At 36.8% G+C, this 26,532-nt stretch overlaps 4 protein-coding genes across 8 annotated transcripts in view; 3 read left to right on the top strand and 1 right to left on the bottom strand.

The window, feature by feature from the left end:
- Positions 1 to 603: 603 nt before the first annotated feature.
- Positions 604 to 7,542, bottom strand: ptpn2a (protein tyrosine phosphatase non-receptor type 2a). Of its 2 annotated transcripts, XM_058747883.1 has the most exons (9): positions 6,739 to 7,542; positions 5,658 to 5,748; positions 5,137 to 5,237; positions 4,749 to 4,847; positions 4,365 to 4,502; positions 4,065 to 4,274; positions 3,729 to 3,902; positions 3,167 to 3,348; positions 605 to 2,084 (listed from the first exon to the last, which is right to left on the bottom strand). In XM_058747883.1, the coding sequence occupies exons 1-9, from the start codon at positions 6,793 to 6,795 to the stop codon at positions 1,892 to 1,894; spliced, it is 1,245 nt and encodes a 414-aa protein (XP_058603866.1). In that variant the 5' UTR covers positions 6,796 to 7,542; the 3' UTR covers positions 605 to 1,891. The 2 variants fall into 2 exon arrangements, with proteins under 2 accessions (XP_058603867.1, XP_058603866.1); XM_058747884.1 differs by lacking the exons at positions 5,658 to 5,748; positions 6,739 to 7,542 and having other exon boundaries at positions 604 to 2,084; positions 5,117 to 5,140.
- A 152-nt stretch (positions 7,543 to 7,694) lies between these two features.
- On the top strand, positions 7,695 to 8,839 carry LOC131522406 (sperm acrosome membrane-associated protein 4-like). Its single transcript, XM_058747885.1, has 3 exons — positions 7,695 to 7,887; positions 8,164 to 8,274; positions 8,380 to 8,839. Exons 1-3 carry the CDS (start codon positions 7,800 to 7,802, stop codon positions 8,592 to 8,594), a joined length of 414 nt encoding a protein of 137 aa, XP_058603868.1. The 5' UTR covers positions 7,695 to 7,799; the 3' UTR covers positions 8,595 to 8,839.
- Positions 8,840 to 9,843: 1,004 nt separating this feature from the next.
- Positions 9,844 to 13,297, top strand: LOC131521801 (nucleoporin SEH1). Its single transcript, XM_058746869.1, has 8 exons — positions 9,844 to 10,078; positions 10,229 to 10,279; positions 10,564 to 10,710; positions 10,999 to 11,210; positions 11,611 to 11,709; positions 11,926 to 12,066; positions 12,329 to 12,483; positions 12,573 to 13,297. Exons 1-8 carry the CDS (start codon positions 9,968 to 9,970, stop codon positions 12,710 to 12,712), a joined length of 1,056 nt encoding a protein of 351 aa, XP_058602852.1. The 5' UTR covers positions 9,844 to 9,967; the 3' UTR covers positions 12,713 to 13,297.
- Positions 13,298 to 14,029: 732 nt separating this feature from the next.
- cep192 (centrosomal protein 192) overlaps positions 14,030 to 26,532 on the top strand; it is a 32,399-nt gene continuing 19,896 nt past the window's right edge. For 2 of the 4 annotated variants that reach the window (XM_058746045.1, XM_058746046.1), the window contains exons 1-16: positions 14,030 to 14,236; positions 15,029 to 15,244; positions 18,404 to 18,514; positions 18,969 to 19,102; positions 19,215 to 19,276; positions 19,954 to 20,098; positions 20,213 to 20,325; positions 20,406 to 20,480; positions 22,129 to 22,278; positions 22,369 to 22,540; positions 22,651 to 22,856; positions 23,174 to 23,293; positions 24,704 to 25,100; positions 25,230 to 25,382; positions 25,745 to 25,809; positions 25,941 to 26,159. In XM_058746045.1, coding sequence (XP_058602028.1) covers positions 15,060 to 15,244; positions 18,404 to 18,514; positions 18,969 to 19,102; positions 19,215 to 19,276; positions 19,954 to 20,098; positions 20,213 to 20,325; positions 20,406 to 20,480; positions 22,129 to 22,278; positions 22,369 to 22,540; positions 22,651 to 22,856; positions 23,174 to 23,293; positions 24,704 to 25,100; positions 25,230 to 25,382; positions 25,745 to 25,809; positions 25,941 to 26,159 — 2,307 coding nt within the window. In that variant the 5' untranslated portion in view covers positions 14,030 to 14,236; positions 15,029 to 15,059. The remainder of the gene's footprint in view (positions 14,237 to 15,028; positions 15,245 to 18,403; positions 18,515 to 18,968; positions 19,103 to 19,214; positions 19,277 to 19,953; positions 20,099 to 20,212; positions 20,326 to 20,405; positions 20,481 to 22,128; positions 22,279 to 22,368; positions 22,541 to 22,650; positions 22,857 to 23,173; positions 23,294 to 24,703; positions 25,101 to 25,229; positions 25,383 to 25,744; positions 25,810 to 25,940; positions 26,160 to 26,532) is intronic. The other 2 variants (XM_058746047.1, XM_058746048.1) reach the window with 1 other exon arrangement.

The raw sequence follows: 26,532 nt of genomic DNA on the forward strand, positions 1-26,532 counted from the left end.
CAATATTTACATTTGAACGAAAGTGTATGTAGCTGTAATGTTTATTCAATAATAAAAATGTATCTTGTAGTTCTCCCCAGTGCGTTTTTAGTCATGTAAAGCTGTTCTTATGGAAAGTCCTTATTTAGCAACTTAGTTCCTTAAAACACATCAGCTTTAAAATTTGTTTGAGGAACGACTGTGCCATTTATGTTGTAAAACAAAACGTGAAAGCCTCAAGTAATATTAACCATAGACATGTTGCTCTTAAACCCAAAACTGCTATTCTAAAATCATGAAAAATTCCCAAAGTAACCAAGGCTTGCAAATGTGTATTCTCTTCTATTTGGATTTGGACGTGACAAAGCTTTACATTTAGAACCGCACGATTGGCTAATATATGTAAATGTAACCCAAACCTCTCTGAAAAAGAGAATTACATCATTAATCGTTTAAATATTTTAGCTAAATTTTGCATTCACAAGTAAAGAATAACAAAACATAAATAAATGCATTAAAAAAAACAACATATTACCAACGTGGATCTACTGAAAATAAGAAACCAATAAAGCTTTTCAAGTGTAACTGCCTAAACGTTAAAATTGTTTATTCTGTATTGTTCTGTTAAATAATCCACTGTACTTTTCGTTCTGTATTTGACTTATTACTGAAACACATTTTTTTTATTTATTTAATACAATTAAAAATATTTTCAGAGCTTTATAGTGTATCAGTAAACCAGATGTCACTTACATTTGCAAAGCATATTGGGAACAGCTTTCTCATAACTCATATCATATAAAATGTTATTAGCTCCTAAAAGGTCATCCCTTAAACACAGCTTTTTCCCGTACTTGTGACAACAGACTGCTGAGAGGAAAAAGGATTGTTCTTTCCCGGTTGGTCACTTGTCTAGATGGAATGAAATTACCACTCCACCATTAGCCACTTCTGGAAATATTGGATCAATTCCTGGAACCATGGCAGGAAGAGACATCTAATTTGACTCCCATTGATTCTGCTAAGTAATTGGCATTAAACCCACAATGAAATCCTACAGTGTGAGGTAACGGCGACTGGAAACAAACTATGATCCGTGGAGACAAAAATAAATCGCTAGGGTTAGTTTAGCATCCATTGTCTAAAAATTAAACCTAACAGACCTGACACTGCACTGATGTAGCCATCTGTAAATATGCAATCTGTCACAACCTTGCACTCATACATCAGGTTTACCCCACGTGCGTCGATGAAATGAGAGATATCGTTTTATGGATGCAAATCAGCTTGAGAAACCAGAAAAGCATATGCACAGTAGATGCCAGAGACAAACAAATAATGCAATCAAAAACAGCAATATTTCTTCTTTAGTAAAGAGTTTACTATGTACATTTTTGAAAGTGGAAACCAGACCACTTATTACATTTGGCTGAATCTACAGTCAGTTTATTACTAGAAGATCCTGAGATGTGCATGTACGGAAACTCACTGGGCTTTGACCTACTGAAACAAATGAGTCACCCTATGAATATCCATGCGGAAATTTAGCAAACAGACGCATTTAATAAACTGACTCAGACGGACCGGTGAGGGTCTATTTAACATTGCTCCGCATATAAACTCAGACAAAATACTGTACAGTGAAAGTCGTTAGGCCGCGAGAACTTACCATGATGGAATTACGATAGTAGTTACAATGTAACTACATCATTCGTTACACTGTAATAACCACATGACACAAACATTCAATAAATCATGAAGAACATCCGGGTATGAATGCTTGTAAACACGATCATTCTACATTTTGTGTCCCTTATCTAGAAACATTCAAGCACCTACTAATAGGAGTACCATAATTTGGGTCCCTGGGCAAATAAAAGACAAGAAGAGGAATCTGTGGGATAAAACGGCATTACTGGGACAGAAAGGCCCAGCACATGCACAGTCCCAGCGCTAAAGCTGCACCAGCGCCGACGTTTAGGAGAATTGGTTTCCAGAAAAGCCACTTCTCTTTCTTCTTCTCCGAATCGCTTAGTTTCAGCTTCATTTGCTGCACCTTCTGTGCTGTGCTGGCTATCCGTTCCTCGCGGTTCCGCTTGCGTAGGCTGGAAATAATAACAACACACACATGGTTGATTACTTCCGATTTTTTAATAGGAAAAAAAATGTGAGCTATTTTCCTGGTATTAGCATAATTACAATGCACGTCCTTTTTCTAAATATTTTCACAAAATCTTGGTTATGAAAAGTCATATTGTGAAATAATATTGCAATTTAAAACAGCTGTTTTCTATTTTAATATATTACAAAAATTTGCTATGATGGCAAAGCTGAATTTTTCAGTATCACATGATCCTTCAGAAATCCATTTTAATATGCTTTATATAATATGTTTTAATATTTAACATTATTAAATTTAATAATTATTATATTTAAGGTTGTGAAATTGTGTGAAATCCGCGATATTTATTTATTTATTTCCCCCCCAAGATTTTTAATGAATATAATGTTCAAAAGAACAGCATTTATTAAAAAATTTTTTTTAAATTAATTAATTTGTGACATTAAAAAGTAGTGCTGTCAAATGATTAATGGCATACAAAATAAGTTTTTGTTTTTTTTACATAATATTATAATAATAATAATGTGTACCGTGTATATTTATTATGCATATATAAATACACATATGCATGTATATATTTAAGAAAAATATGTTACGTTTATAATATTAAATATATTTATACATGATATAATTCATATGAATATAAATATATACATGTAAATATTTTCAAAATATATGCAGTATGAGTGTGTCTTTATACATACATAAATAAACACTACACACATATATTATGTAAACAAAAACTTTTATTTTGGATGCGATTAATCGTTTGACAGCACTGTTAAAAAGTCTACACTGTCATCTTTGATCAATTTAATGCATCCTTGCTGAATAAAAGCATTAATATTAATGTGTGTGTGTATATATATATATATAAAAGATCTTACTGACACCAAACTTTTGAGTGGTAATGGATGTATTACATATAGAACTTGATCAACTATTAATTCTGTCTAGTAATGTTGTTACAATTATGGTTGACTGAACTAGATTTAGAAAAACTGAATAATTACACTCTCAGCTATCAGTTAACAAGATAAAACATTATTTTTTCTTTTATCTTACCTTAATGTTTTTAACTCTGTATGCTCTTCCTTTTCTGAATGTATGCTGTCTTGTTCTCTTCCTGGATCATGTGGCTCTGTACAAGAGTCAGACTGTCCGTTGATTTTCTCTGAATTCAGGATGGAGCTCTGAGAAGATGAAAACAAATAAGCTTCTTGCTCCTGCCATTCTTCAGGCTGCTTCTGCAGTCAATGCAAAAGGTTTAGGGTTAGAGATACATACACAGTACATTAGATACTTTTAGGAAGCAAACTTATTTTTTTTTTAGTTTTATCAACATGTTACACATCAACTATTCACATATATTGGTTTAACAAAGTAACACACACAAAAATAAATAAATAATTTAGTGTTTCAAAGTTCAAAATTCATTATTAATGTCTCTACGTATAAATCTATTAAATCTACCATAAATCTACTGTCCCCAATATTTGGAACAGTGATGTCGTTTTTTTGGAAATAACACAATATAATGCAAATAAATGCAATACAATTTTATTTTATTTTTGATGCAACACTGGTTATTAATAAACAATAACGAAATGTAATAATGCAATCGCACCATGCTTGACACCTGTAGAGCCGAGTCTTCCAGGATGCTCTTTGCTCCCTCCATGACTGCCATATATGAAAATCGAAGCTGATCTGGGGTTTGGATAAGGCCCATTCGATACTCTCTCATGTCTAACAAAACCTTTTGAATGTCCACAGACGAAGGGTCTTTCCTCTTGTCCATCTATAAATACAAAACGACAATGAAATATCAGTTAAACAGAACATTATATTGTACATGATAACCCAGGTTAAAAAAAATATTGCAGTCTCACATAATGCATGTAATAAATCATGATGAGCTGTAAAACCTTTAGAGTTAAATATTTTGTAACTGCAGCCTTACCAATACAAGGCAGGTGTCAACCAATGAGAAAGTCCCAGATCTCCCTATTCCTGCACTGCAGTGGACCACCGCAGGTCCATTCTCTGGCCCCAAAGAGCCAGATTCTCGAACCTTGAAGAGGAAGTTGAGGAATGATGCTGGGGACTCTGGCACGCCAAAATCAGGCCACGTTGTGTAATTAAAATGGTAGATCTCTCTGGTTTCTCCCATCTAAAAATATGGGACAAAATTGAAACATTTATTTTTTATGTTTTGTTTAGAGAAGTATTCAGTGACATAATGATTTAACATTATGTTCACCTTGCCATTTTTGAGTTCTAATAGTCTGATTGTGTAATTCGGTTTGACATCCTCAGACACCAGAGTCACTACAAACCCAGTGTCACTGAAATCCATGTCTCGCTCCTCCTCTGATGGCCAGTACTGCGCACACTTCTCCTGTTCAGATTGAACAAAAACAGCAAAAAACATATCGGAATGAATGTTTTTTTTTTGGTAAAAGTAAGGGTCTTTACTGTTACTTTCCATGAACTAATGCATCCTTGCTAAATAAATGTACTAATATTTAAAAAAACAAAAAAAACAACTTGCGGACCACAAGCGGTTCCCTTCTTTTAAATGAAAATGTTAATAAATGTAAAGACGAAGCAAGGCAAAGAACAAACGTTGTTTGTGTTCACTCACCGAGCCTTTTTCTATAACTCTGTTAAGCATAATAACTGCTTTGCAACGCTGTTCCCAAATCATTTGCCAGAAGTGACCACAAGTGTTCCTCAGTGGGCCCTGCAGAAAAAGAAAAGTGTCTCCGATTACATTAGAGAATACGCAAACAAGCTGATCAATGCAAAATAAATGCATGTTACATTAAATTACAATCTTCGAGACATTCTTCTTTGTTCTACAAAAGGCTGTTAAAAAGGCTGTTTTAAATGAAATAAAAACAGGGGAAACATGTAAATCAAATTTGTTGGTATATAAGAATTAATGTAAATGTGTATTAAGGTCACATGAGACATCAATGCAAGTCAGCTAAATGCAAACAGTGGACTTACTTTTTCCATTACTGCCATACCTGTGTCAATATGTACCTTCTCTGGGCCTCCTCAATGGTGATTAGGCTCGCATTTATGTAGTCATTCTCTGAATTTTCTAATCTCACCCGACTGTGATCATCTTAACACAAAAATTCAAGTTATTCAGGGAGAGTCGACAAATATTTTGGCAATTTATGTTAAATTCATCTGAAATCAAGATTAAGCTTACAGAAAAAAAGCTTGTAAGGACTATTTTAATAAAACAATTGTCATTCAAATCTGTATATCTGTCTTACACATTAAGTCACTATTGACTTTCACTACATTTTTCCTTTTTACAATGAAAGTGAATGGTGACTGAGGCTGTTACCCTGAGGCTATAACATTTCCTATTTTGGCTCACAGACAAAAAAAAAAAAAAACAAACAAAAAGGTCATACAGATGTGAAACAACATGATGTTGGCTAAATAATGATACAAGTTTAAGTAAACTGTCCTTTTCAGGGCAAGGTTACAAAATGAGTGAAACGTTAAAATGGTTTACATGGAAGAAACTTACAGGGACTGACGTCTCTATATCTATTCCTATTGCGATTTTCTGGGAACTTTGCCACTTTGTAGGGACACTCCTGAGACTGGTTACGGATTTCCTAGAAAGAGATTACAAAATAACAAACATCAGTGTGAAAACCCAAAAAAAAACACCACTCCGCTCTCATATATTACATGCATGTAACCGGCATATAAACTTGCCTTTATATTTTTAATATGACGAAAGGAGGAGGGTGTGTTATTAAAATATAAATAAAGAACAAATAAAACGGTCAGAAGAAGATATATTCAGACAAATAAGGGGGGTTGGGCATGTAGGACTATCTGGCTGAGTTATAGAGAACTGACAGCGTCGGTTCTTCAGTTCTTGGGAAGTGCTCGTCAGTTCTCAGAAACCATATCAGCGCATGGAGGTGTGTCAAACCCTAGCGAGCTCCCTAACTTGACGGCATTTTTGAGTATCACAGATGCACGCGGGGGATTTAGAAGGCGGCAGAGATCAGATGACATTTAGGGTGATCGGACTCGGAACGCAAATGGTGCCTAAAACAAACTAACGTGCAACTGTGATGTCTTGAAATGCTGTCTAGGTAGATAGCTCACAAGGTGTTGAGACGCAGCCCACGTGTTCACAGGAAGCTGCTCTAATGCACCGCACTGTGACATGACCACTCACGCACTTCACATTGCTGGCATTAACTCAGTGTAAACAAGTTATTTTAACACTTGACAAAATTCGCTGTATGGTTTTATTCGTTTTGCTTGTTGACAAGAAAAAAATAAAAATAATAAGCTGACTGAGTTCTAAATGATTGTAAAACCATTTAGACTCACGTTCGCATTCACAAAAGAAGATTATTACAGATGTAGCTGCGGGCAGTAAATTCATGTGGACCGTATTTCTCGGTATTACGCGCATGCGCTGTAACGCAAAGTTGAATTACCCATTCGTTCTCACGGCCCGAGTACTTACACAGGACTATTAGATAAACACTACAAATCTATCAGGGTAGAATACAGCAGGTATCCCAAGCGTTCATCCTAAGAACGGCACAAATTTAATCATTCAGAAGAACCGTATGACTTACATTATAAAGGTTTTGCCACTGTCCAGATGAATCGATGTTCTCAAACTCCTGATCCATTTTTTATTTTTTTTCTCTCCGAAGCGGGGTTATTCAAATGGGAAATGGTTCAATCATATGTCGTCTGAGCTCAAACGAGGGGTCGCGATTCCATTGTTAAAAATGGTCATGATCCCGTAAAAACGGCAAGGAACGATGCAGTGCGATGTTAACCCTCATCAAAGAGGATAAAATTACCAGCACTTTCAGCACCCCCATCGGCTACTTCCGTGTGCCAGTGGAGAGCGACAAACAGCGCCCTCTGTCGACAAGAGTCCACATGGCTACCTCGATTACTTCCAGGTAGTGGTGGAGACTCATACAAGTGTCTCGAATCTTTTGAATCAGTTCACCAAAAACGGTTCATTCACTGACTCTTTGAGAAGGCTACTACTATGAGTGGGTCATTCACTCAAGCCTTTTTTTTTTTTTTACTAAATTTCCACATTTACAAATCAAGTTTTCCCACAAATGTCAACTAAGCTCATATTTCCCGCCATCTCATTCACCAGCTATAGCAAAAAGACAATATTAAGCATAAATAATAGTTTAAAAAGCACACTAGCATTACTATTTCTTAAATATAAAACTTTATAAGGCAGAACTATTAAAGAGTAACACGTTCCGAATTAAGCGAGTCTTGTTCAAACTAAAGATTCGTTCACAAATGAAACACTACTTCCAAGAAAATGATTGAAAAGATCACTACGTTTTTTCTTGTCGTCTTTTGGTGTAATTAATTAAATGTATCATTAGGTTACATTACATGTATTGTCAACTTAAATAATTTGATTGCATTGAAATACGATTGAGAAAGGATGTGTCTGAACATGCACGTGATACAATTAGGGTTTTCATGCGCTACACGTGCTAAACAGCTGCTTCTTATTAATGGCTAATAAGATAATGCTTTTATCCCCCTCACACCTTATCATGCATTATGCAGCAATCCCCATTGTCGCACACGATTGTATAGACTGTCTGTCTGTTTGGTAGTATCCAGCTCAAGGTGTTGCTTTCATATTATGGCCTTATCTACTTTTAAAACTCACTTAAACATGAGAGGAACTATTTTTACTGCCTTTGTGATGGTGCTGTCTTTGTTTTGTTTGGGTAAGTCAACTTCCATGGAATTTGAGAAGTAGCCTATTGTGCTATATTGTTTTATTGTAACAAATATTTTGAATGGATTTTTGTAAACTATTTATTTCTATACTACTGCATTAAGTAGAACCAATGTGATCAAATCCCTTTGTATATGCAATATGAGTGATTTTAATAGCTTTAATGGCATCTGAAAATCGTTAACAACAAAAAATGCAACTACACTATACACACCTGTTTGTTCCATTAGAGAATAATACACCTTTACTTTCCCTTTGCTTGCAGGACAAGCACTTGAGTGCTTTCGGTGTGATCTTGGATTCTGGGATGTGTGTTTCACTACCAAGACAAACTGCAGTGATGATGAGTTGTGTTATGTGGGAATTGGTAAAGCAGGTAAATGTGGTTTTCTAAAGTTCAGTTTTGGGTTTTTTTTTTTTTTTTTTTTTTTAAATCCGTTTACCTCAGTTACTCTGCAGTCTTTCCCCTTTGGTTTTTCAGCTTCTGTCCTGGATATAAAGGTGATGGGTTGTCTTCCTGTGGAGGAGTGCAACAAGACAACAGATGTAGAGTTTCCTGCCAATAAGACCTTCTACACCTTGAACACCACCTGTTGTGAGGAAGACTTCTGCAACGCTGGCCCTTCCATTCAGTTGTCCCTTGCTCCTCTTTTGCTTCCCATACTACTTATTGCAGAGATGATGGGTGTGTTTTGATGAGTTCTAAATTCTAATTGTTATATAAGGGATTGAAGGTTCTTCATGTTTACACTGTTCACGTCCTATTACTGTTGTGTTGAATGATCTAAAACAGCTGCCTTTTATTTAGCAGAGCACATTTTGGATGCTCTTTTCTAGCCAGTTGATTTTGTTCATCCAAACGAGTAAGGATTGTTGATGAGGTTCTAATGTTTTCTTAACACGAACATGTTTTACTGTTCAATAAATGCAAATGTCAAACATTCGTGGTTTCCTTCAGTGTTGCAAACTAATTTTCACGGGGAAGTTACTAAAGGAAGATTGACTTGTTGCTAAATGATGTTGTGATGTCATTGCGTGATGCCATCATTGCGTAATTACGATGCAAAAATGTCACTTTAGCAAAAAAAAGTAATGTTAATTTAGACTTGTTTGTAAAACACTATAAATGCCTAATATTAAAATATAAATGACTGTTTTTAAATATAACACTGAATTATTGAACACTAACACAGTTTTGAGCCATAATTTTTTTTTTTTTATTATTATTAGCTCGTGAACTTATAAAACTACACATTCTGAACAGTTCTAGTTTTAAGCAGTGTATTAGTAGTTAGTTAGTGTGCTACAATCTAAGAAAAGTCTGTAAAATAGGGCACAATCTACTATGTTAACATTAAGGATTTTTTTTTAACCTGCGTTTTAAATTACCCATTGTGTTTTCGGGTTACAGGGTGACAATGGATAACACACAATGTCCTGAAAAGTTATTAGTACCTTTACCATTTTTCTAGATATTTTTCTTATAAGTGTACTAACTGATCAACAATCGCAGGCACAAGCTAAGTTGTATCAAAAATGAACAATTATCAAATTGAACAAATAGCAGGTAACTTAATTCATGTGATGTGTGTACTGCTATGCATCTTTGGTTTACTCATTTTGTGTAATTTAGATGGAAATTGCGCCTTTTTATTAAGTCATTTATCAAAAAATTGCCAAATGTTAAAAATAGCTAAATTTGTTGCTAGGTGCTTTTGGAAGAAAAAGTTGCTAGGGTAGTGTGAAAAGTTGCTAAATTTAGCAACAAAATTGCTAAGTTGGCAACACTGTCTTCTGCACGGTCATTATTGCATGCAATAGAGGGCGCTGTTTGATTAATATGCGAGGCGGCTTTTATTGCGCATGCGCAGATTTCCGCTGATCTTCACGTCGTCAACCTCTAAAATAGTTTATCCGATCTTTTATTATAAAGATCTGGGACACATGCTTTCCAAGTCCAACGTGATTGGACCACTTTCAACCTCGCGTTTAAAAAGAGTAGGGAAGTGCACAAGTTCGTGTTTACTTCCCGCGTGCCACTATCAAGAAGTGTCGATAATAAAAACAGGATGTTTGTCGCGCGCAGCATCGCAGCCGATCATAAAGATCTGATCCACGATGTTTCTTATGATTTTCACGGGCGGAGAATGGCGACGTGCTCCAGCGACCAAAGCATTAAGGTAAATGGTTTATCATCCCATGGCCTGCTAACGTTAGAGTTTGTTTGCAATGCATGCAACATATGTGGTTAACGAGCATGCAGTGTACATGAAAGGACGTGACCATGATAAAGTGTGCAAATCTTTGGGTTTTGTTTTTTTCCCTCTTAGGTGTGGGATAAGGGTGATAATGGAGAATGGAACTGCACAGCCAGCTGGAAAGTAGGTCTTACCATAAAACAGTGGTTCTCAACCAGGAGTCCGGGGGTGGGGGGCATCAGGATAAAACATTTAAATTAATCAGTTATTTATCAATTATAATTCTAATCTGATTAAAAATGCTAAAAGCACACAAAATCAAGTTTGGAATTGCATTCTTATGTAATGAAGTATTGTGTGAAGTATAATGTAATTCAAATCTGAATGAAAACACACACACACACACACACACACACACACACAAAGATCAAGATTGGAGTCATATCCCAACCCAATTTTTTTTTTAGACTCACAGTGGCTCGGTTTGGAGAGTGACCTGGGCCCATCCAGAGTTTGGACAAGTGTTGGCATCCTGCTCCTTTGATCGTACTGCTATAGTATGGGAGGAGATTGTTGGAGAGTCAAATGACAAACAACGAGGACAAAGCCACTGGGTAAGAAATCCTTTCTAGCATGTGCATTTGCCCTAAATAAGTTGGATTTGGTTAGGGTTCATACATGGTTGTAAAAGGAGGATTCCTAAATAAGAGTGGCTACAATGCTAAGTGTGCTCTTCTTTGTCTAGTGCTAATTTTTAAGTCTTATGTTATGCTGCACTGCATATATTTGACAGTATACTGTATATATTGCACAGAAAGCAGTTATTCTATGCCAAACATAGCCTGTGCATAACTTTTGTACATTACAACAGTCAACATTTGTCTCCCCTGTTCTCACATCAGATAAAGAGAACCACACTTGTGGACAGTCGGACATCTGTGACTGACGTGAAATTTGCCCCGAAGCACATGGGCTTGATGCTGACCACATGTTCTGCAGACGGGGTGGTGCGAATCTACGAGGCCCCTGACGTGATGAACCTGAGCCAGTGGTCCCTGCAGCATGAGATCTCGTCCAAACTCTCCTGCTCCTGCATCTCCTGGAACCCTTCCAGGTGAGAATTCACAACTGATAGATAAACACATCTACATGTGAATAGATGTAAGCATGTACACCTACACAGTTGTGGATTTAGTTGCAGAATCTACTTTGCAGATGTGCACATTTTGTGACTTGATATATCCTGAATCTGAAAGTCTCAGATAATTGAGATCTAATTGAGTTTGAAATCGACTGTGTTCTCATTAGATCTGTGACTGCAAATGGCACAGATATTTTACATGCTTGTCAGCATCGAACAGTGAGGCCAGACGCAATAGATGTTAAAACACATTTCCAAGTCTCTTTTGACTTTCAAGGCATCTCAGACCACTTTTGAGACTATACTGTCTTGGTAAACTGAATCAGTGAATGCACCTGTTTAATTAATACAAATATTTTTTTTGTCTTTACAGTTCCCGAGCTCATGCACCTATGATTGCAGTGGGTAGCGATGACAGCAATGTAACGTATGGCGGCAAAGTTCAGATATATGAGTATAATGAAGTTACAAGGTTTGCCTTCAATTCTCTTTATCCTTTTATAAGCTAGTTCACACTCATCCAGGGAAAAAAAGTTTTAGTCATCTGAATTTAGTCATTGTCACACTGACCTAAGAAATACCAACAGTTAGCACACAAATCTTTTATACACATTTTAAATATTTAAATACGTGTTTTAAGCTTCACAGGTTGAATATTTATTTTTTGACTTTATTTTCATGGTTGTAGGAAATATGCCAAAGCAGAGACGCTGATGACGGTTACAGATGCTGTACATGATATTGCATTTGCTCCAAATCTGGGACGGTCTTTCCATGTACTTGCTATTGCAACCAAAGACGTGCGCATCTTCAAACTGGTTCCACTTCGGTGAGCAAAATGAAACTAAATGTATATTACGGTAGAATGGGAAGTTGTGTAGTGGTGCCATGTATTTGTCTTTACTGTTTAACCTTGTACATCACTGCATCTATACTCTTAATTGTATTACTTTTATTATAATATTCAATTATGTCAGGGTTATTTAATAATGCAAGCTTTTTTTCTAAAGCTTTAAATTTAGAGACATTTGGGTAAATTCTAATTAGATGCCAATAGATTTACTTGAATTAGCTTGCTTTTTTACTAACAGAAAGGACAGCTCTTCTTCAGCGCCCACTAAATTTGAGGTGCAGGTGCTGGCCCAGTTTGACAGTCATAACTCTCAGGTGTGGCGGGTCAGCTGGAATATCACCAGTACACTTCTGGCTTCCTCTGGTGATGATGGTTGTGTGAGACTCTGGAAAGGTGAGAGTTTGTCATGACAGTCATCAAAAAATGCACCCAACTGAAGTGTTACGAATTATTCATTTATTGTAATTTGCCCATTTCTCCAGCAAACTATATGGACAATTGGAAGTGCACAGGTATTCTAAAGGGAGATGGTAGTCCAGTGTCTGGTCAGCCTGGTGCTCTGAGCGGCATCCTGGGATCTGCTACGGCACAGAGTGCTCTAAACGGGGCCACTGGAAGATAGATGCCATATGACAGGACCACCCTGAGGAAATCTGGAGCAGAGCACTTCTTTGATACTGGACTTTACACTGAGACAAACTGATTGTGCTTGCTGGACATGCAAGAAGACTGCCACTTACCATGGGTCCATTATTATTATAAACTGCCTTCAAGCAATGTTCTTTAAATTGACTTTTCTGCCTTTTTGCCCATTTCTGTATTTTGAAATGAGTCATGTTTAAATGGATTTTCTGATCATGAAAAGATACCACATCTATATAGGAGTACATGTTTTATTTTAATTATGTTTTGTTGACATGATTAAGGAAAAAAGATGCTGCTGTTACAAAGCTGCAAAATACTGGTCTAATTGACTTTAATCTCGTGTTATTGTATGAGAATCATAAAGGTTAAGGTTTAAGCAACTGGTATATATGAAGTATTCAGAAACATTTGAGCTTGTTTAATTTGAATCATGCATTTCTACTTTATTAGTAAACTATGCGATAACCGTATAATAATCCTTGCTAGGTTACTTTTGATAGATGATTTGACTTACATGTATGGTCAAAAGTTTTTGTGAATAAAAAAGGGAAGTTGTATTAAATGCCATTGTGTTAAACAGAATTGTTTTCTTTTATTATTTATAAAGTAGTGGATTGAATATAAAAATCTGACTGGGCCTGAAGAAAACTAGAAATGTTCTTACCACCACCGTCTCATAATGGATGGTGTTCATATTTTGAAGTAATGACATTAAAACATTTTCTGTATTTTTAGTGGTTCACTAAGCAATGCTTTCTACAACTCTTGTATTTGTTATTGTATATGAATACATAAATCTTGTCCTGCGCTCTGGATTTTTGTGTATGGTCGTAAATCAGAATAATTGTTATTTCTAGTCTAAATTTTGTCAGACAGTCCAAATGTGCTGTTAGATGAATTACAATGAATGTGTTCAGTTAGCAACTGTCATGTAGGGCTCCCACAGCTGCCAGACTCAGCTGCTCTGTGGATCACATTTCACGATCTCGTAGTTTATATGGAACGTCGTTTGTAATTTCGCAAATTATAATTATATACTCATTTAAAATGTTTGATCGCAAGATCTCTACAACTAATTAAAGTCCTCATGCATTCCGATTTTTTCTGCTGTAATTACTAACTGTAAAGTATACATAAAGCAACGCTATTTAGAACTGATTTATGTACAAATGTTTTCAACAAACAGCTTCTTTATTCAAAACACACAACAACGTGATTGACACATGATTTCGCCACTCTTTGAAAGTAGTCAAAAAGGATTGTCCAATGAAATTTGCCGTTATGTCGAAGCCCCGCCCACGCAAAGAGAAACCTAGAGGCGGGATTCCTCCGTAATGGCTTCACCTCATCTTTACACTTCGACAAACTCTTCTCAAAAAGCGGGGAGGCTGCTGTAACTGCAACGATTTTTAGCATTACACGGATTATCGGTGCTGAATTTGCATGAAGTAGTTGAATGAAGTACGTTTGTTAAGGCACAAGTGCCGCTTTTCCTCTCATGGTAAGTTGTCTTCGAAACCGATTCCTCTCAGCTGTTGCAGATCTTTTTCAGAGTTGTTGTCACTGTTTAGTTTTCATTCAACGACTGGCCAAAAAACAGTAAGCCCGAGCCAGGAAAAGGGTCGTTTATTGTTTAAGTGATATTTTAAGTGTTACTTTCGTCTTTGTTGAACTGTTTAATTTGTGTGGTTGAAAGTGTTTGTATCTCGGCCTTGATTAAGTTAACGTTAGTCTCCATTGAACGACGTTTGTTTGAGTTAAAGAGCCCGTTAACCTTATTTGTTTAGTTTTTATTCAGTCCACCCAAAAAGACTGTTATTCTGCTATCAGAAACATACTACAGAGGTTAATGTGCAGTTAAAGTTGTTGGTTATTGAATTGATAAAGCTAGTCTGCTAACTACAGGCGAAAGACGCCAATTCTAGAGAAAGAGGCAGTCAAGTTCACGAGGTTGCTAAATGTCGTTTTTTATTCAGTAACAATGTGCTTTGGCATTTTTTTAGTAATAAAGCAAACTGTAACAGGAACTTGCAGCCATATCAACATATGTCAGCTGTGAGTAACAGTATGAGTTTTAAACCCCCATGTCTGATTTGACACTGTCCAAAAGAAATAACATTGTCCAGCTTTGTATTAAGTCGACTTGATGCAGACGTTTACAGATTCATGGCAGTCTACAATGTCCAGTAAACACCCAAGTACACTATGACAGTATAATTTATCACCGGTTTCCTATAGGAACTCATGATGTGGCCTGTTCACTCTCTTCTGTTTTTTTTTTTTTTTTTTATAGGTCACTCCTCATGTGGTGAAGCCCTGTGTCAATGAGTCACACAGACATGGAGAACTTCCAAAACATTGAGGATGAGCCGTTTCCCAGCTTCCTTTCAAACGCCTCGCTGGGCAGTAGTGGCCGCACCACTCTCGGCAACATGACACTGGGCTCTACGCTCGGGATGCCCATGGCCGCCTCTACCATGGCTAAAATTAGACCTCCAGTAGACAACAGGTGGGAGTCTCCTGCATGTAATCTCATGAATATTGTGACTGCGTGTCTGTCCTAACTAGGGGAGAATTTTGACTTCCTCAGTTTCTTTGGTGAATCTTTGAAAAGGGTCATTTCTTCTCATTTGGTCCAAAAATTTTAAAGTTCAATGCTTGCTAGATTTCATTTTCCTCACTTTTTTGAGTGATTACCTCTAGAGGTCGACCGATTCATCGGTTTTGCCGATTAATCAGCACCGATAGTTGATTGCCACAACTATCGGTTATCGGCAAAAATCCATGCCGATAGTTTTCCGGTTTGCAACCGTTGCCGGAATGGCTGAGAAGGGTCCGCTGGCATTATACAGTACGAGAGCGGCCTCTAGAGGCGGAAATCACTGACAGCACTTGTTGTTTATTTTGACACGTGATACTGCGCGCTGCACAGAGCGGGAAACTCCAGACGCGCATTTAAATGCAGCCGACAGAAAAGCCTGCCGCTGACCAGAGCGCCATTCACATAGTTTTCTATTAAATTACATTATATTTGTCCCAAATCGTTGTGAATGTATATAATGACTTCACCCTAGGCTATAAATTATGTATTGTGCATTTTTCAGCAAAACGTTTGTCTTTCTGTGGCTCTAATAAAGTCGGTATGCTTCATGTAGAGAGCTGTAATAGATCGCGCTTTCTCTTTCCACTTGCTCTGTTTTTTTAAACACCGAACTTCAAACTCATTTATGCCACATTGTTCATTCTTGAAGCAAACTTATGTCCGTTTGGTGATTTAAATAAATTGTTTTAGACCGCCACTTGATTTGAATGCAAAGCGTCTGGTTTGTGTGATGTCTCTGAGTTCTCCTAGACGCAGCGCTGTGCAACTAACTTTTTTTTTTTTATTATCAAGTGTTTAAAAAATAGAAGCAAATAAAGTGTGCGAGTACACATAAAATATCCATATGTATGTAATTTTAATGCTATGGCCTTGTGTAGATATTTAAACATGGCCATCTTTATATGACTGTTGAAATTAAATGGTAACATTTAACAATAAAAGTCCATTCGTAGCATTAATGAAAACTGTAGAAGTATTGTTCCTTGTTAGTGTTTTCATTTCAACATTCACTATTAGCTACTAATAGGCTATATTTTTACATTTTAAAGTTTCTTCTTTTAACATTAGCAAATTATGAAATAACTCTAATGATCAATATAGTAAATAATATTAATATTTTTATTCATTTACAAAGTATGGTTCAGTACTGTTGCTGCTTTTTTTTTAATTTTTTTTTTTTTTATAAATAGTAAAGCACTAGCTCTCTTTCGGTATCCATTTTGAAAACTATCGGTTGATTTAATCTGTATCGGCCAGTGTGGTCCAACCTAGCTATCGGTAAAATCCACTAATCGATCGACCTCTAATTACCTCTATATAATGTTTTTGTAAAACACCAAATTTTTATTTTACTTGGTTTAACCATAGCATAGATCTGTCTTTGTCATGGCCCCCAGCAAACCTTGACGCAAACCTCAATATCTCATCTCAGAATGGTCTGAGCTCCTTGGAACAAGTAGAATCTGTAATGCACATTTACTGGAACATATTTAAATATTTTACACATTCTTGTTCCTTAGAACTTGAGTGCAAATGTAATAATCAAGATTGCTTTCTAGTTTTAGTTTAGTTTAATCAGGAGTGAGAGTGTGCTGCTTTTTTTCTTCTTCCAGACAGGCCTCATTGACGAGCATAAACTTTTGTATTTCAATCATAAACGCATTTCCTATAAAATACTGTTCTTTTTATATTGGTGATGCACCAAAATTGATTTTTTACGGAAACACTGTAACTGTGTTTACAGCGGAAGTTCGAGGCGGCTGAGCCGGCGAATAACATGCGTCATAACCTACCGTTATGTGATTGGCCTACGGGTACACCAATGATTTTAAACTTCAGACAAGCGCCCGCCCACGAGAAAGTAAACGCTTGTCAATTATGCCCTTCCAGACTCTGTCTACAAAGCAAAGCGAAGTAGCAGAGTTTGGTGTTACCAGGCTAACTAAATTCAAGTGTGAGCTCCACATTCTCCTATATAAACCAATACGATACTCAAAAAACAATACATTTCTGAATAATAAAATTCATAGTGAAATTCAAACAATGAATGCCATTTCCACACTCGTAATCTTAAAAGAAAGAGTATGGACTTACTGAAGTGTTTCATGCCTCAAGTAATTGCTCAATTAGCATTTAAATTGTGGAAAGGCGTCAATAAAAAAAGCTTGTAAGCGTTACATTTAACTCAGGGAAGACAGTCAGTCAATGTTCACAGCTCATTTGTAAGCAAGAGGGAAAAATAACTCTAGAAGGATTTTTGTTATATGAAAACTTGCGGAAACAAAACCATCGAGCGAAATACTGGAGTGAAGATGGCTGTGAACGACTTTTGCAGATTATGTGAAGTAAATCTACGCATCCACAATTATCGCCTTGCCGGACTTTGGCCTCCCCAGTTTCTCGCTGACGATCGGTAACAGTTGATAAATTAAACTTTTCCCAAAACCTGTCGGGAGTAGGGCCACAACATCACCTCCATTCAAAATGTGAACCAAACACTCTTCTTGTTTGGGCTTCAGTTGGCAAATGCTGGGAATATTCTCCACAACAGAGCGAATAGCATCCCGTGTCTCCATGTCCGCTGTCGTTTTAGATTTCCCTCACCTAAACCTAAACTACAATCTTAAATTCTTGTTATATTTATGTATCTGCTTATATCAGACTGAGTACAGAAGCGAAATGAAATTGAGCAGAAGTACGACGTCTGACGTAGTCAGGCTAGAATTTAGTTATAAAATTGACAAAATTTGAAAGTTCAGACTTTTTCATATTAAAGTTACAAAACCCAGAGCTTACTGTAATTATTGGATGAGAGGCATGTTACAAGATCGACCCAAAGTTGTTCTTTCAAAGAGGGAGAACATTTATTTTATATGTGAGTTGTTGGTCAAACACTGGTGCTTTATTTATTTTATTGATTGGTTGGTTAGAAATTTTGAGATTGAAATGGTTCGCTAGGCTACCTCATGTAGGTTCAGGGCACACATGCTTTACTTGTATTGTTGCTAATTTTGTCTGTGTTTATTGGAAGTATTGTGTTATTTGAGTCTTTTTTGTCTTTTACAGAGTAACTGATGTCCAAGCATCATATTTAGAGGAAGGACAGTTTTCACTCATGCATTCCCAGGGGTCAGATGGAGGCAGGGAAAAATTTGTTCTCAGCCTCAAAGAAGATTTGTAAGTGTTCAGCAGTTGTTTATTTCATTTTATTTTTTTCCATTTATAAGTGCTTTACAAATCAGTGTGACCTTTCTTTTCTGGTTCATTTTTTAGTACTTGTAGTACCTAGTTATTGTGCTTGTAATAGTTATAGACTATTTGCTCTAGTTTAAATAATCAGCCGATTATGTCATTGACAGAACTGCTAGTTTCCTGTTTTGTCTACAAACAATCTTATCAATAGGTCAAACTTTTTTTTTTTTTTTTTTTATAAATAATGTGTGTAATGTAATGTTCATGTGATTTTCAGCTATTTTGTCTTGTTTTCCTTGTTTTCGTTATGTTATGTAGGTTTGCATTTTAACATTTTATCGGCCATCAGCTAGATTTGGATTATTGGAAAAACCTGTGTTGGTTGACCTAGTGTTCTTTCATTACGTTTTTTTTTTTTATTTTATTTTTTTTTGTGTAGAGGCGATGTAGGTGACTTCATTGCTGCGAATCGGTTCTCTGACCTGCTGGTGAATGTTAATTTGGATGAAACACAATCTACTTCTGTTTCCAAAACACCTCTTGTGTCAGGTTCTGTTCCTCATCGGACTACTGGTATGTAAACTAATGTGTCTTACTGATAATGCATGATCAACAATTATTTACAAAATGGCGAATAACATGTATAAATTTCAAATATTTTGAAATGTATGTTTTCTTTCCTTAGACCTCTCAACTGGTCTTCTGTCATTCTCTCATATTGGAGACAAAGATACATTGGCAGCTCAGGTAATTTTTGTACTCAATTACACTTATGTTTTATCCTGTAAAGCCTGACATGAAATAACAGGCAAAACTTTATAACATATTTATATGTCCAGAAAGTAAGATGAAATTCTGATAGCATATAAATCAGTAAGATCTTTGTTACAGTGCAGCAGACTACTTGCATAACATGCATATAAAAATCAGTTGTCACTCTATCTGCTAGTAATATGTCTTAGTAAGATGATAATTAAGTATTTTGTTTTATAATAAAAGCTCTACAGTTTTTAATGTGGGGGCAAAACATGAAATGCAAAGCCAAATATGAATGACAAATGTACAAACAAACAGTATCGTATTTTGTACTCGTATATTTAATATTCTCATTTTATCTTTTTTTTTTTTTTAAAAAAAAAAAAAAAGTTAAATGGACTTTAAGGTAAACTTAAGTTACTTCAGTCCAGTAAGTGTTTCTTGAAATGTTACTAACAACATCAAATTTGTTCATACATTTATTTTATAAAAATCAGTAAAGATTTCACAGCAAAAGTAAAAACTATCAGTCAGTTGACAGAAGGCATGTAGTAGACTGTACAACAGGCTATTAGAAAAAGTTTTGATATTTAGAGACCTTAGAGATTTGCATATCAAATACCATATGGTAGGCATCATAGGGTTAAGCTCTCTTTTGTTCTTCTTAGGCCACTGTGCTCCCAGTGATGATGGAGGAAGAGGAGGGTTCTGCCAGTGAAGGGACAGACAGTGAAAGGTGCAGTGGCAGCATCGCCAGCTTCCTGGCCAATGAGAAACTGATGTCTCTGGACAGCATGAACAGTGATATGACAGGTTGGTTACTTTTTATTGTTTTTTAAAATTTATTATATGTTCCAAAAGAATAAGCTCTAAAGAACCAAGATAAGCCAGGCAATAACTGATTGAAATGAACTTTTTGTCTTCCAGATGATGACATTGATGTGAACCAGCTCCATGATGAGGAACTGGAGCTGTATTTCAATAAGCTAATGCCACCTGCAATGCAGAGAGGCCGAGTAGAAGGACAAGAAATCCCTGTTGTGAGTTCTCTTGCTGTCTGTTTACTAAAGCTTACCTTTTTTTTTCTTCTTCTTCATAATAATATCTGTTCCTGTTGTAGGAGTTACCTTCCAGTTCATCTCAACCTCACTTCACTGAACCAGAAAGGAACAGACACCATGATGACTATGACCAAGTATGAGTTAATGTTCCTAAAGTCAAAATCAAATCAAAATGAACCTCATTTACTTTCTTAATGCATGCACTTTTCACAAATGCATATTGTTACAAAGAAGAAATACATTCTAGTCTATTTTTATATATATATATATATATATAACAGATGCACCGATACTGAATTTCTCTACCAATAGCCGATTTTTCAGAATGATATCGGCCGATACCGATAGTTATGTGCGAGTTAAAATTTGACGTGGGTGCATTTGTGCCAGTGCGTGGTCTGCGCTGCTCCATGCATAAAGCGCGCACTGCAGAGCCGCTGCACAGTGCAGCAGGAGTAAGATTTCTGATCACGTGAAGAGAGTGTGAGCGAGGCGCTTTCAATGCAAGCTCTTTGGGAGCAGAGCCTGGTTTATAGTCGCCGCGTCAGCACGAGCGGCAAAAATGATGAGAATACTGAGGAAACGATGGCGGATGGGACGGAGGATTTGGTTTTCAAGCGAAAGTAAAATAAAAGACTGCTTCTTAAACCAGAGAAGGTGAACATGTTGGTTTTGTGTTTGCAGTTTCTCACGTTATACTATGGAGGCTTTCTTTAAATGTTCTTTATTTATTTGATTTCTCTGTGTTTGCTGAACGTTCTGGTGTAGCCTATGCCATGCCTCATCTTATTTGTTTGTTACTTACATTATATAAGTTGGTTTGTAGCCTACTGTTTTATTGTTGTTGTGCTTTTCAATTAAGAATAACAATGAATCCATCTTTCAATCATTTGTTTTAGTTTTAAACAGTGAATAGATGTATAGATGTCCTCTTCAGCGTTGTTTTATAGCTAACTAATGAACTTTGAACAGCGGAATAACTTTGCTGAGGTAAATGTCAAGTTTAGTGTATGTTAAGTGACATACTGTTCACAATCTGTTTTATTGGCATCTTTCCACGGTTGAAACACTGATCGAGCGATTACATTAGACAGACATGATACATTTTGGTAAGCCATACTGTATCTTTCAACATCTTGTGTACATTCCTGTGTATTTTGCACTATAACTTGAACTGAGTTGCAATAGCGATCTGTCACGTCACATTTAAAAGTGCCAAAACGGCATTCATTGTTTGTATTTGGTGATAGAATGTACAGGATCTGAAAGCTGAGAGTTTGTTTCTTATCAGAAGTAAGAAAGCACAGAGCTCTTTGTGATTATTGGATGTGAGGCGTGCTACAAATGTTTGGTGTAGAGGAAAAACTGCGGATCTGGCGATGCTGTCTTGAACTACGGGTGATTCATCTGGCCAAATAGAGCCTGCTTTAATGTCGCTTTTTTTTTTCTTTTTTTTAACTGTTAATGCCTTATTGTCACGTTAATTTTGACAGCCCTGAATTCAACAGATTTTCTTCACTCACAGTATGAGTTGCAGTCCGCCGCCTTTTGATTAAAAGGATATAATCGGCCCTGATCATCAGCTGATTTTGAACAATCGGCCGATAGTGAAATAAATTGCTTTTATCGGCCGATGCCGATTGTTGGCTGATACATCGGTGCATCTCTTATAGATAGATAGATAGATAGATAGATAGATAGATAGATTAATTAAAAAGATATAATACTTCTGTGTTCTGAAACTTTTCAGTTAATGTTTGCTTTTACTGTGTCACACCACAGAGGGACTTTCACATGCCTGATGTGCGTCTGGCAGCCACAGGTATGGATTCTTGTCCTGCAAGTGATGAAGAGGATACAGAAGATGAACTGGAAGCTTCACAGAACCGGAGCAGAGCAAGATTCCTCCTACCCAGCACCTCCAGACAACCGGTTAGTCTTAATCTGCTTTCTGCTCTTATTATTATCTGTGCTTTTACTTTTTGCCCAATAATTGTTTTAATTTTTGTAATTCACTTTCAGTTATTTGTATATGGTCAGGTTGGGGAGAGTCATCGGCCCCATTTTCGACCAGGTTTGGAAGGAGGAAGCTCTGATGATGAGCTACAGATGGGGGGAAGGAACCCTGACACCAGGACAGGCATTGAGCACCGCCGCTCAGCAGAGGGACAGGTCATCAACTCACCTATTACCGGTAAAGGGGTGTTTATTAAATAAAATTTAATTTTGCTTAATTAAGGTTTTTGGTTTAAACGTTTAGACTGGCAGGAACTAAGTCTTATCACTGTTTCTTTGTGCCATCAGGTGATGGAGGAGGAGGAGATGGGAGCAGTGGCAGTGATGAGGAGGGAAATGGAGGCGTATCTACCATTCCTTTGCCTCCCACCACAGTCCAGAGCACCTATGATGTGCTTCGTGGTCTTGGCATCGTGGGTGGAAGTGGACAGATGGGAGATGATGATCAGCTTCGATCTTTGTTCAGCAGATCAGGCATGATTACGCATGGCCAGGTAATGTTAGTGTCTCATGAGCAATTAATAATGATCAGTGTAAAATTTTTATAGTTTTAAACAACATTAACATGCCATTCGGATTTGGGTGACTTGCTTTAAAATGGGAAGGTTAGATAGACACTGCTTCAAAGTAAGACTACAAGCTAACTTAAAATAGCTAACTGCATACATATGATCATTTCTTAAAAAGCTTAGAGGATAAATCAAAATGTTATTGTTTTTATTTTATTTTTTGTTTTAGCATATCCTAGCATAATTATACGAAGCACAACACAATTACAGATCGTATTTTAATTTCTTTTTGGTCTTTTCAGATGGGTGACCGTGTTGGTCCAGTTGGCACAGGGGAGGCTGGTCATGCTACTGTGGCATCTGGACTTGCCAGTCGATGCCCAGTTAATTGGAGCATGAGTCTGGATCGACAGGAGGCTCTTGTAAGTCTTTGTGTTTTTTTTTTTTTTTTTTTTTATGCTTTAGCAAAAATTGTTGATGTTACCCTTAACTAGGGTTGTGCGATTATGATGATTTTTGATCGTGGACAATACAAATGTCTCCACGATCTGCTTTTGAAGAAATATCGTAGTATCGTGCTACAGCGCACATTCTATAAGCTGCAGTTCTGGCACCTCCGTATCAATATACTGTATGACGCCACATACATTCACATCAGTGTTAACTCAGCGGTAGAGTTACTCTCACGGGACACTGCACTTATGCACAATCACAAAAGTACATTATTTGCGTGTGTTTTAAAGCCTTGCCGGTTAAACGTTTCATTCACGTCTGACGTGCGCTTTTTCTGAGCCTGTACACCTGAAGCATGCAAACTAAAAATCCTGTCAAACAGTGCCTGATCACTGAAGTTATCTTTTGCGCTAATACTGTCAAAACACACAAGGTTTATGTATAGACTCAGTTGGTTATGTCTAAAATGAAGGTAAACAGTTCAGACTAACAGATGCGTGTCTGTATATTAGATGTGTGCAGGTGTTAAAGGGACAGTACTAAACATGCTGCTGACAGTCATTAAAGGGATAGTTCACCCTAAAATTAAATTTGTCATTATTTACTCACTCACATGTTGTCCCAAACCTGTATTAATTTCTTTCTTGTGCTGAACACAAAAGAAGATCGTTTGAAGAATGTGGGTAACCAAACAGTTGCTGGTCCTCATTGAATTTAGGAAAAAAATCATTTGGAAGTCACTGTGGACCAGCAACTGTTTGTTTTTGCACATTCTTCAAACTATCTTTTGTGTTCAGCAGAAGAAATAATTTTTTTTTTTTTTTTTTTTTTGTGAGTATAAATATAAAACACTATGACAGACAGATGACAGAGTTTTTATTCTTTAATGTTAAAACAAAAACGCACAGAAAAAAAAAAAACTCGCTACTCCTGACAGAAAAAAATAAAGCTGCTTTAATAGGAATCAATCTGTATAGTGTTTTATTTTTATTTGTTCATTCAGTTTCTTGAATGCTACTGCTAAATACACCTATTGTACCTGAAAATAAAGCACTGTTTGTTTTATTTGTATATTATTTATATTTGTAATGTGTATTTTTGTTCTTATTTTTAATAACAAAGATAAAATAATGACACAGATTTTTCTTCGCCCACTTTGGCCTAAATATCCATTATTTTTTTTTTTTTATATATTTTGTTACCTTGAAAAGCTTTGTCTTTAAAACAGGGAAACTATTTTGGCTGCACTGCTCAGACAAAATAGTAAAACCAACATGACAAAGAATCGTGATTAAAACCGTGATATTTCAAAAAAAATCTTGATATGATATTTTTGCCATATTGCCCACCCCTACCCTTAACACTTTTCCCCTTAACAGGATGCAATGGATAACACCGCAGAAGTTCACCTGGATTCTGTATACTTGAGGGCAGGTGCTGGTCATAACCCTCAGGACATTTCTTCTACAGTCAGCCCCTTCCTTCAGGGCACCCAGAGCAGTTTCCACCTCTCTCAGGTACTTCAGGAATCGCATAATAAAACAGAACAAGGGATCGACCTGGGCCACACTGTGAATCTTGGTGCCCTGGGCTTACGTGGTGGCCCTTGTGGGGATTCTCCAGTTCTCAATGAGCAGCAGAGCACCGGCAGTAAAGATGATCAACCTGGAGAGTCTCTGGATGCTAGGTACCTTTGCCAGAGCTTTGAGTATCATGAGGAACATAATGATATTTGGAATCACCAGCCAGACAATGCGGAGCTTGAGTTACAGCAAGGTAACTGTCTTTTTTCCCATTTCTAATGTAGTGATGTCAACGTGTTTCTCTGACATTTGTAGTATTACATGAAGTATTAGAAGTATTTGTATTTTCTGATTTAGAAATTAATGTTAAGTATTTTCTCAGGCGCAAATGCCACTCATAGTGTGGTCTACCAGAATGAAGAGGGAAAGTGGGTCACTGATTTGGCCTATTATTCTTCCTTCGAGAAGGAAGCGGATGTTAATATGCCTGAGGAAGTTGCTATGCAGTTTCAGTCTGAAGATTTTCTTGCTGGAAGTAAGTGAAATGTTCTCATGCTTAATGAAAATTTGATTTTGGGTGTGCCATTTCTCAGTTGACTCAACCTCGTGTTGACTTTCTTCTGCAGAACATGCAAAAGAGGTGCATTTTTGAAGATTGTCACTTTTTCAATTTAATGAAAGTGAATGCAGAATAAAAACATTCTGTAGCTCAGTCGGCAGAGCATATCACAAGCAATACCAGTACACTGTAATTGTCTGGCAGTTATTTAGTTTCTCCTGTTGTGTTTGACTGGTGAAAGGCAGTCATGTGTGTTTGTAACAACATTAAGATGAGTAAATTGACACATTTAATAAGTTAATACATTGCTTTCATTGCATAATATTGTATAACCTTAGGCCAGGCCATGGACAAGATAATTGAGGATCAGGAGGAGTTTGAAAAGGAGCACCAGTTTATGCAGGTATGACTGGTTCCCAGGTATTTTGAGTTCAACCAACCTAGATCCTAGAACCTAGAAGTGTATTGTACAAAAATGCTCTTAGATGTGATTCAGCAACCAAAAAAATTTGTTTTTCTTTTACCTTTTGGTAGGAAGAACAGATTCAAGCTGTAAATATGAGTGAAGTGCTGGGAGACACGTCTTGGAAAATCCCAAGTGGTAGCAACATCCTCATGAGGGCCTCCCAGGTCTCCTCTGTAGTTGAGCCTGAGAGCCAAAGTTATCTGCGTATTTCACTGGGGGAGTTTTTTCAGAGGCGCTCTGAAGCTCTGGGGTGCCTTGGAAGCAGTGACGAGGACAATGTTAAAAGGGTAAGGACTCTCCCTAAGCAGATATCTTCTAAGATAACATCTAACCTCCAAGTTGTCTCATTTGGAGCACTCTGTGTGCTACACAAATGACTCTAGCTATGTGAAGTGCACTAGCAACCTGATCACAATTGCAAAACCCTTCCTGTAGATCAGATTGGTATGGCACTAGCAACGCAAAGATTATGAGATCACTTCCCATGATATGCATGAACTCAATGTGTGTCTTGAATGCAAGTCAATGCTGGTATCAAATTTGGCCAGACTATACGTTAACAACCTTCCCATCAGGAATGTTCCTTGAATGCCGTAGAGCAGAGGCGTTCAGTTCTGTTCCTGGATGGTCAATGTCCAGCCAAGTTCAGCTCAAACCTGC

The sequence above is a fragment of the Onychostoma macrolepis genome, chromosome 16 (assembly GCF_012432095.1).
Source record: "Onychostoma macrolepis isolate SWU-2019 chromosome 16, ASM1243209v1, whole genome shotgun sequence".
Classification (NCBI taxonomy): Eukaryota; Metazoa; Chordata; class Actinopteri; order Cypriniformes; family Cyprinidae; genus Onychostoma; species Onychostoma macrolepis.

Bases quoted from the DNA above. Each gene is read 5' to 3' on its own strand.
- ptpn2a (XM_058747883.1), bottom strand. From the start codon at position 6,795: ATGGATCAGGAGTTTGAGAACATCGATTCATCTGGACAGTGGCAAAAC. The intron at 4,275-4,364 runs GTGAACATAATG...CCATATTTTTAG, and splicing joins TAGAACTCAAAAATGGCAAG to ATGGGAGAAACCAGAGAGAT. The intron at 2,085-3,166 runs GTAAGATAAAAG...TATTATTTCCAG, and splicing joins ACAGAGTTAAAAACATTAAG to CCTACGCAAGCGGAACCGCG.
- LOC131522406 (XM_058747885.1), top strand. From the start codon at position 7,800: ATGGCCTTATCTACTTTTAAAACTCACTTAAACATGAGAGGAACTATT. The intron at 7,888-8,163 runs GTAAGTCAACTT...CTTTGCTTGCAG, and splicing joins GCTGTCTTTGTTTTGTTTGG to GACAAGCACTTGAGTGCTTT. The intron at 8,275-8,379 runs GTAAATGTGGTT...TTGGTTTTTCAG, and splicing joins TGTGGGAATTGGTAAAGCAG to CTTCTGTCCTGGATATAAAG.
- LOC131521801 (XM_058746869.1), top strand. From the start codon at position 9,968: ATGTTTGTCGCGCGCAGCATCGCAGCCGATCATAAAGATCTGATCCAC. The intron at 10,280-10,563 runs GTAGGTCTTACC...TTTTTTTTTTAG, and splicing joins ACTGCACAGCCAGCTGGAAA to ACTCACAGTGGCTCGGTTTG. The intron at 10,711-10,998 runs GTAAGAAATCCT...TTCTCACATCAG, and splicing joins AACGAGGACAAAGCCACTGG to ATAAAGAGAACCACACTTGT.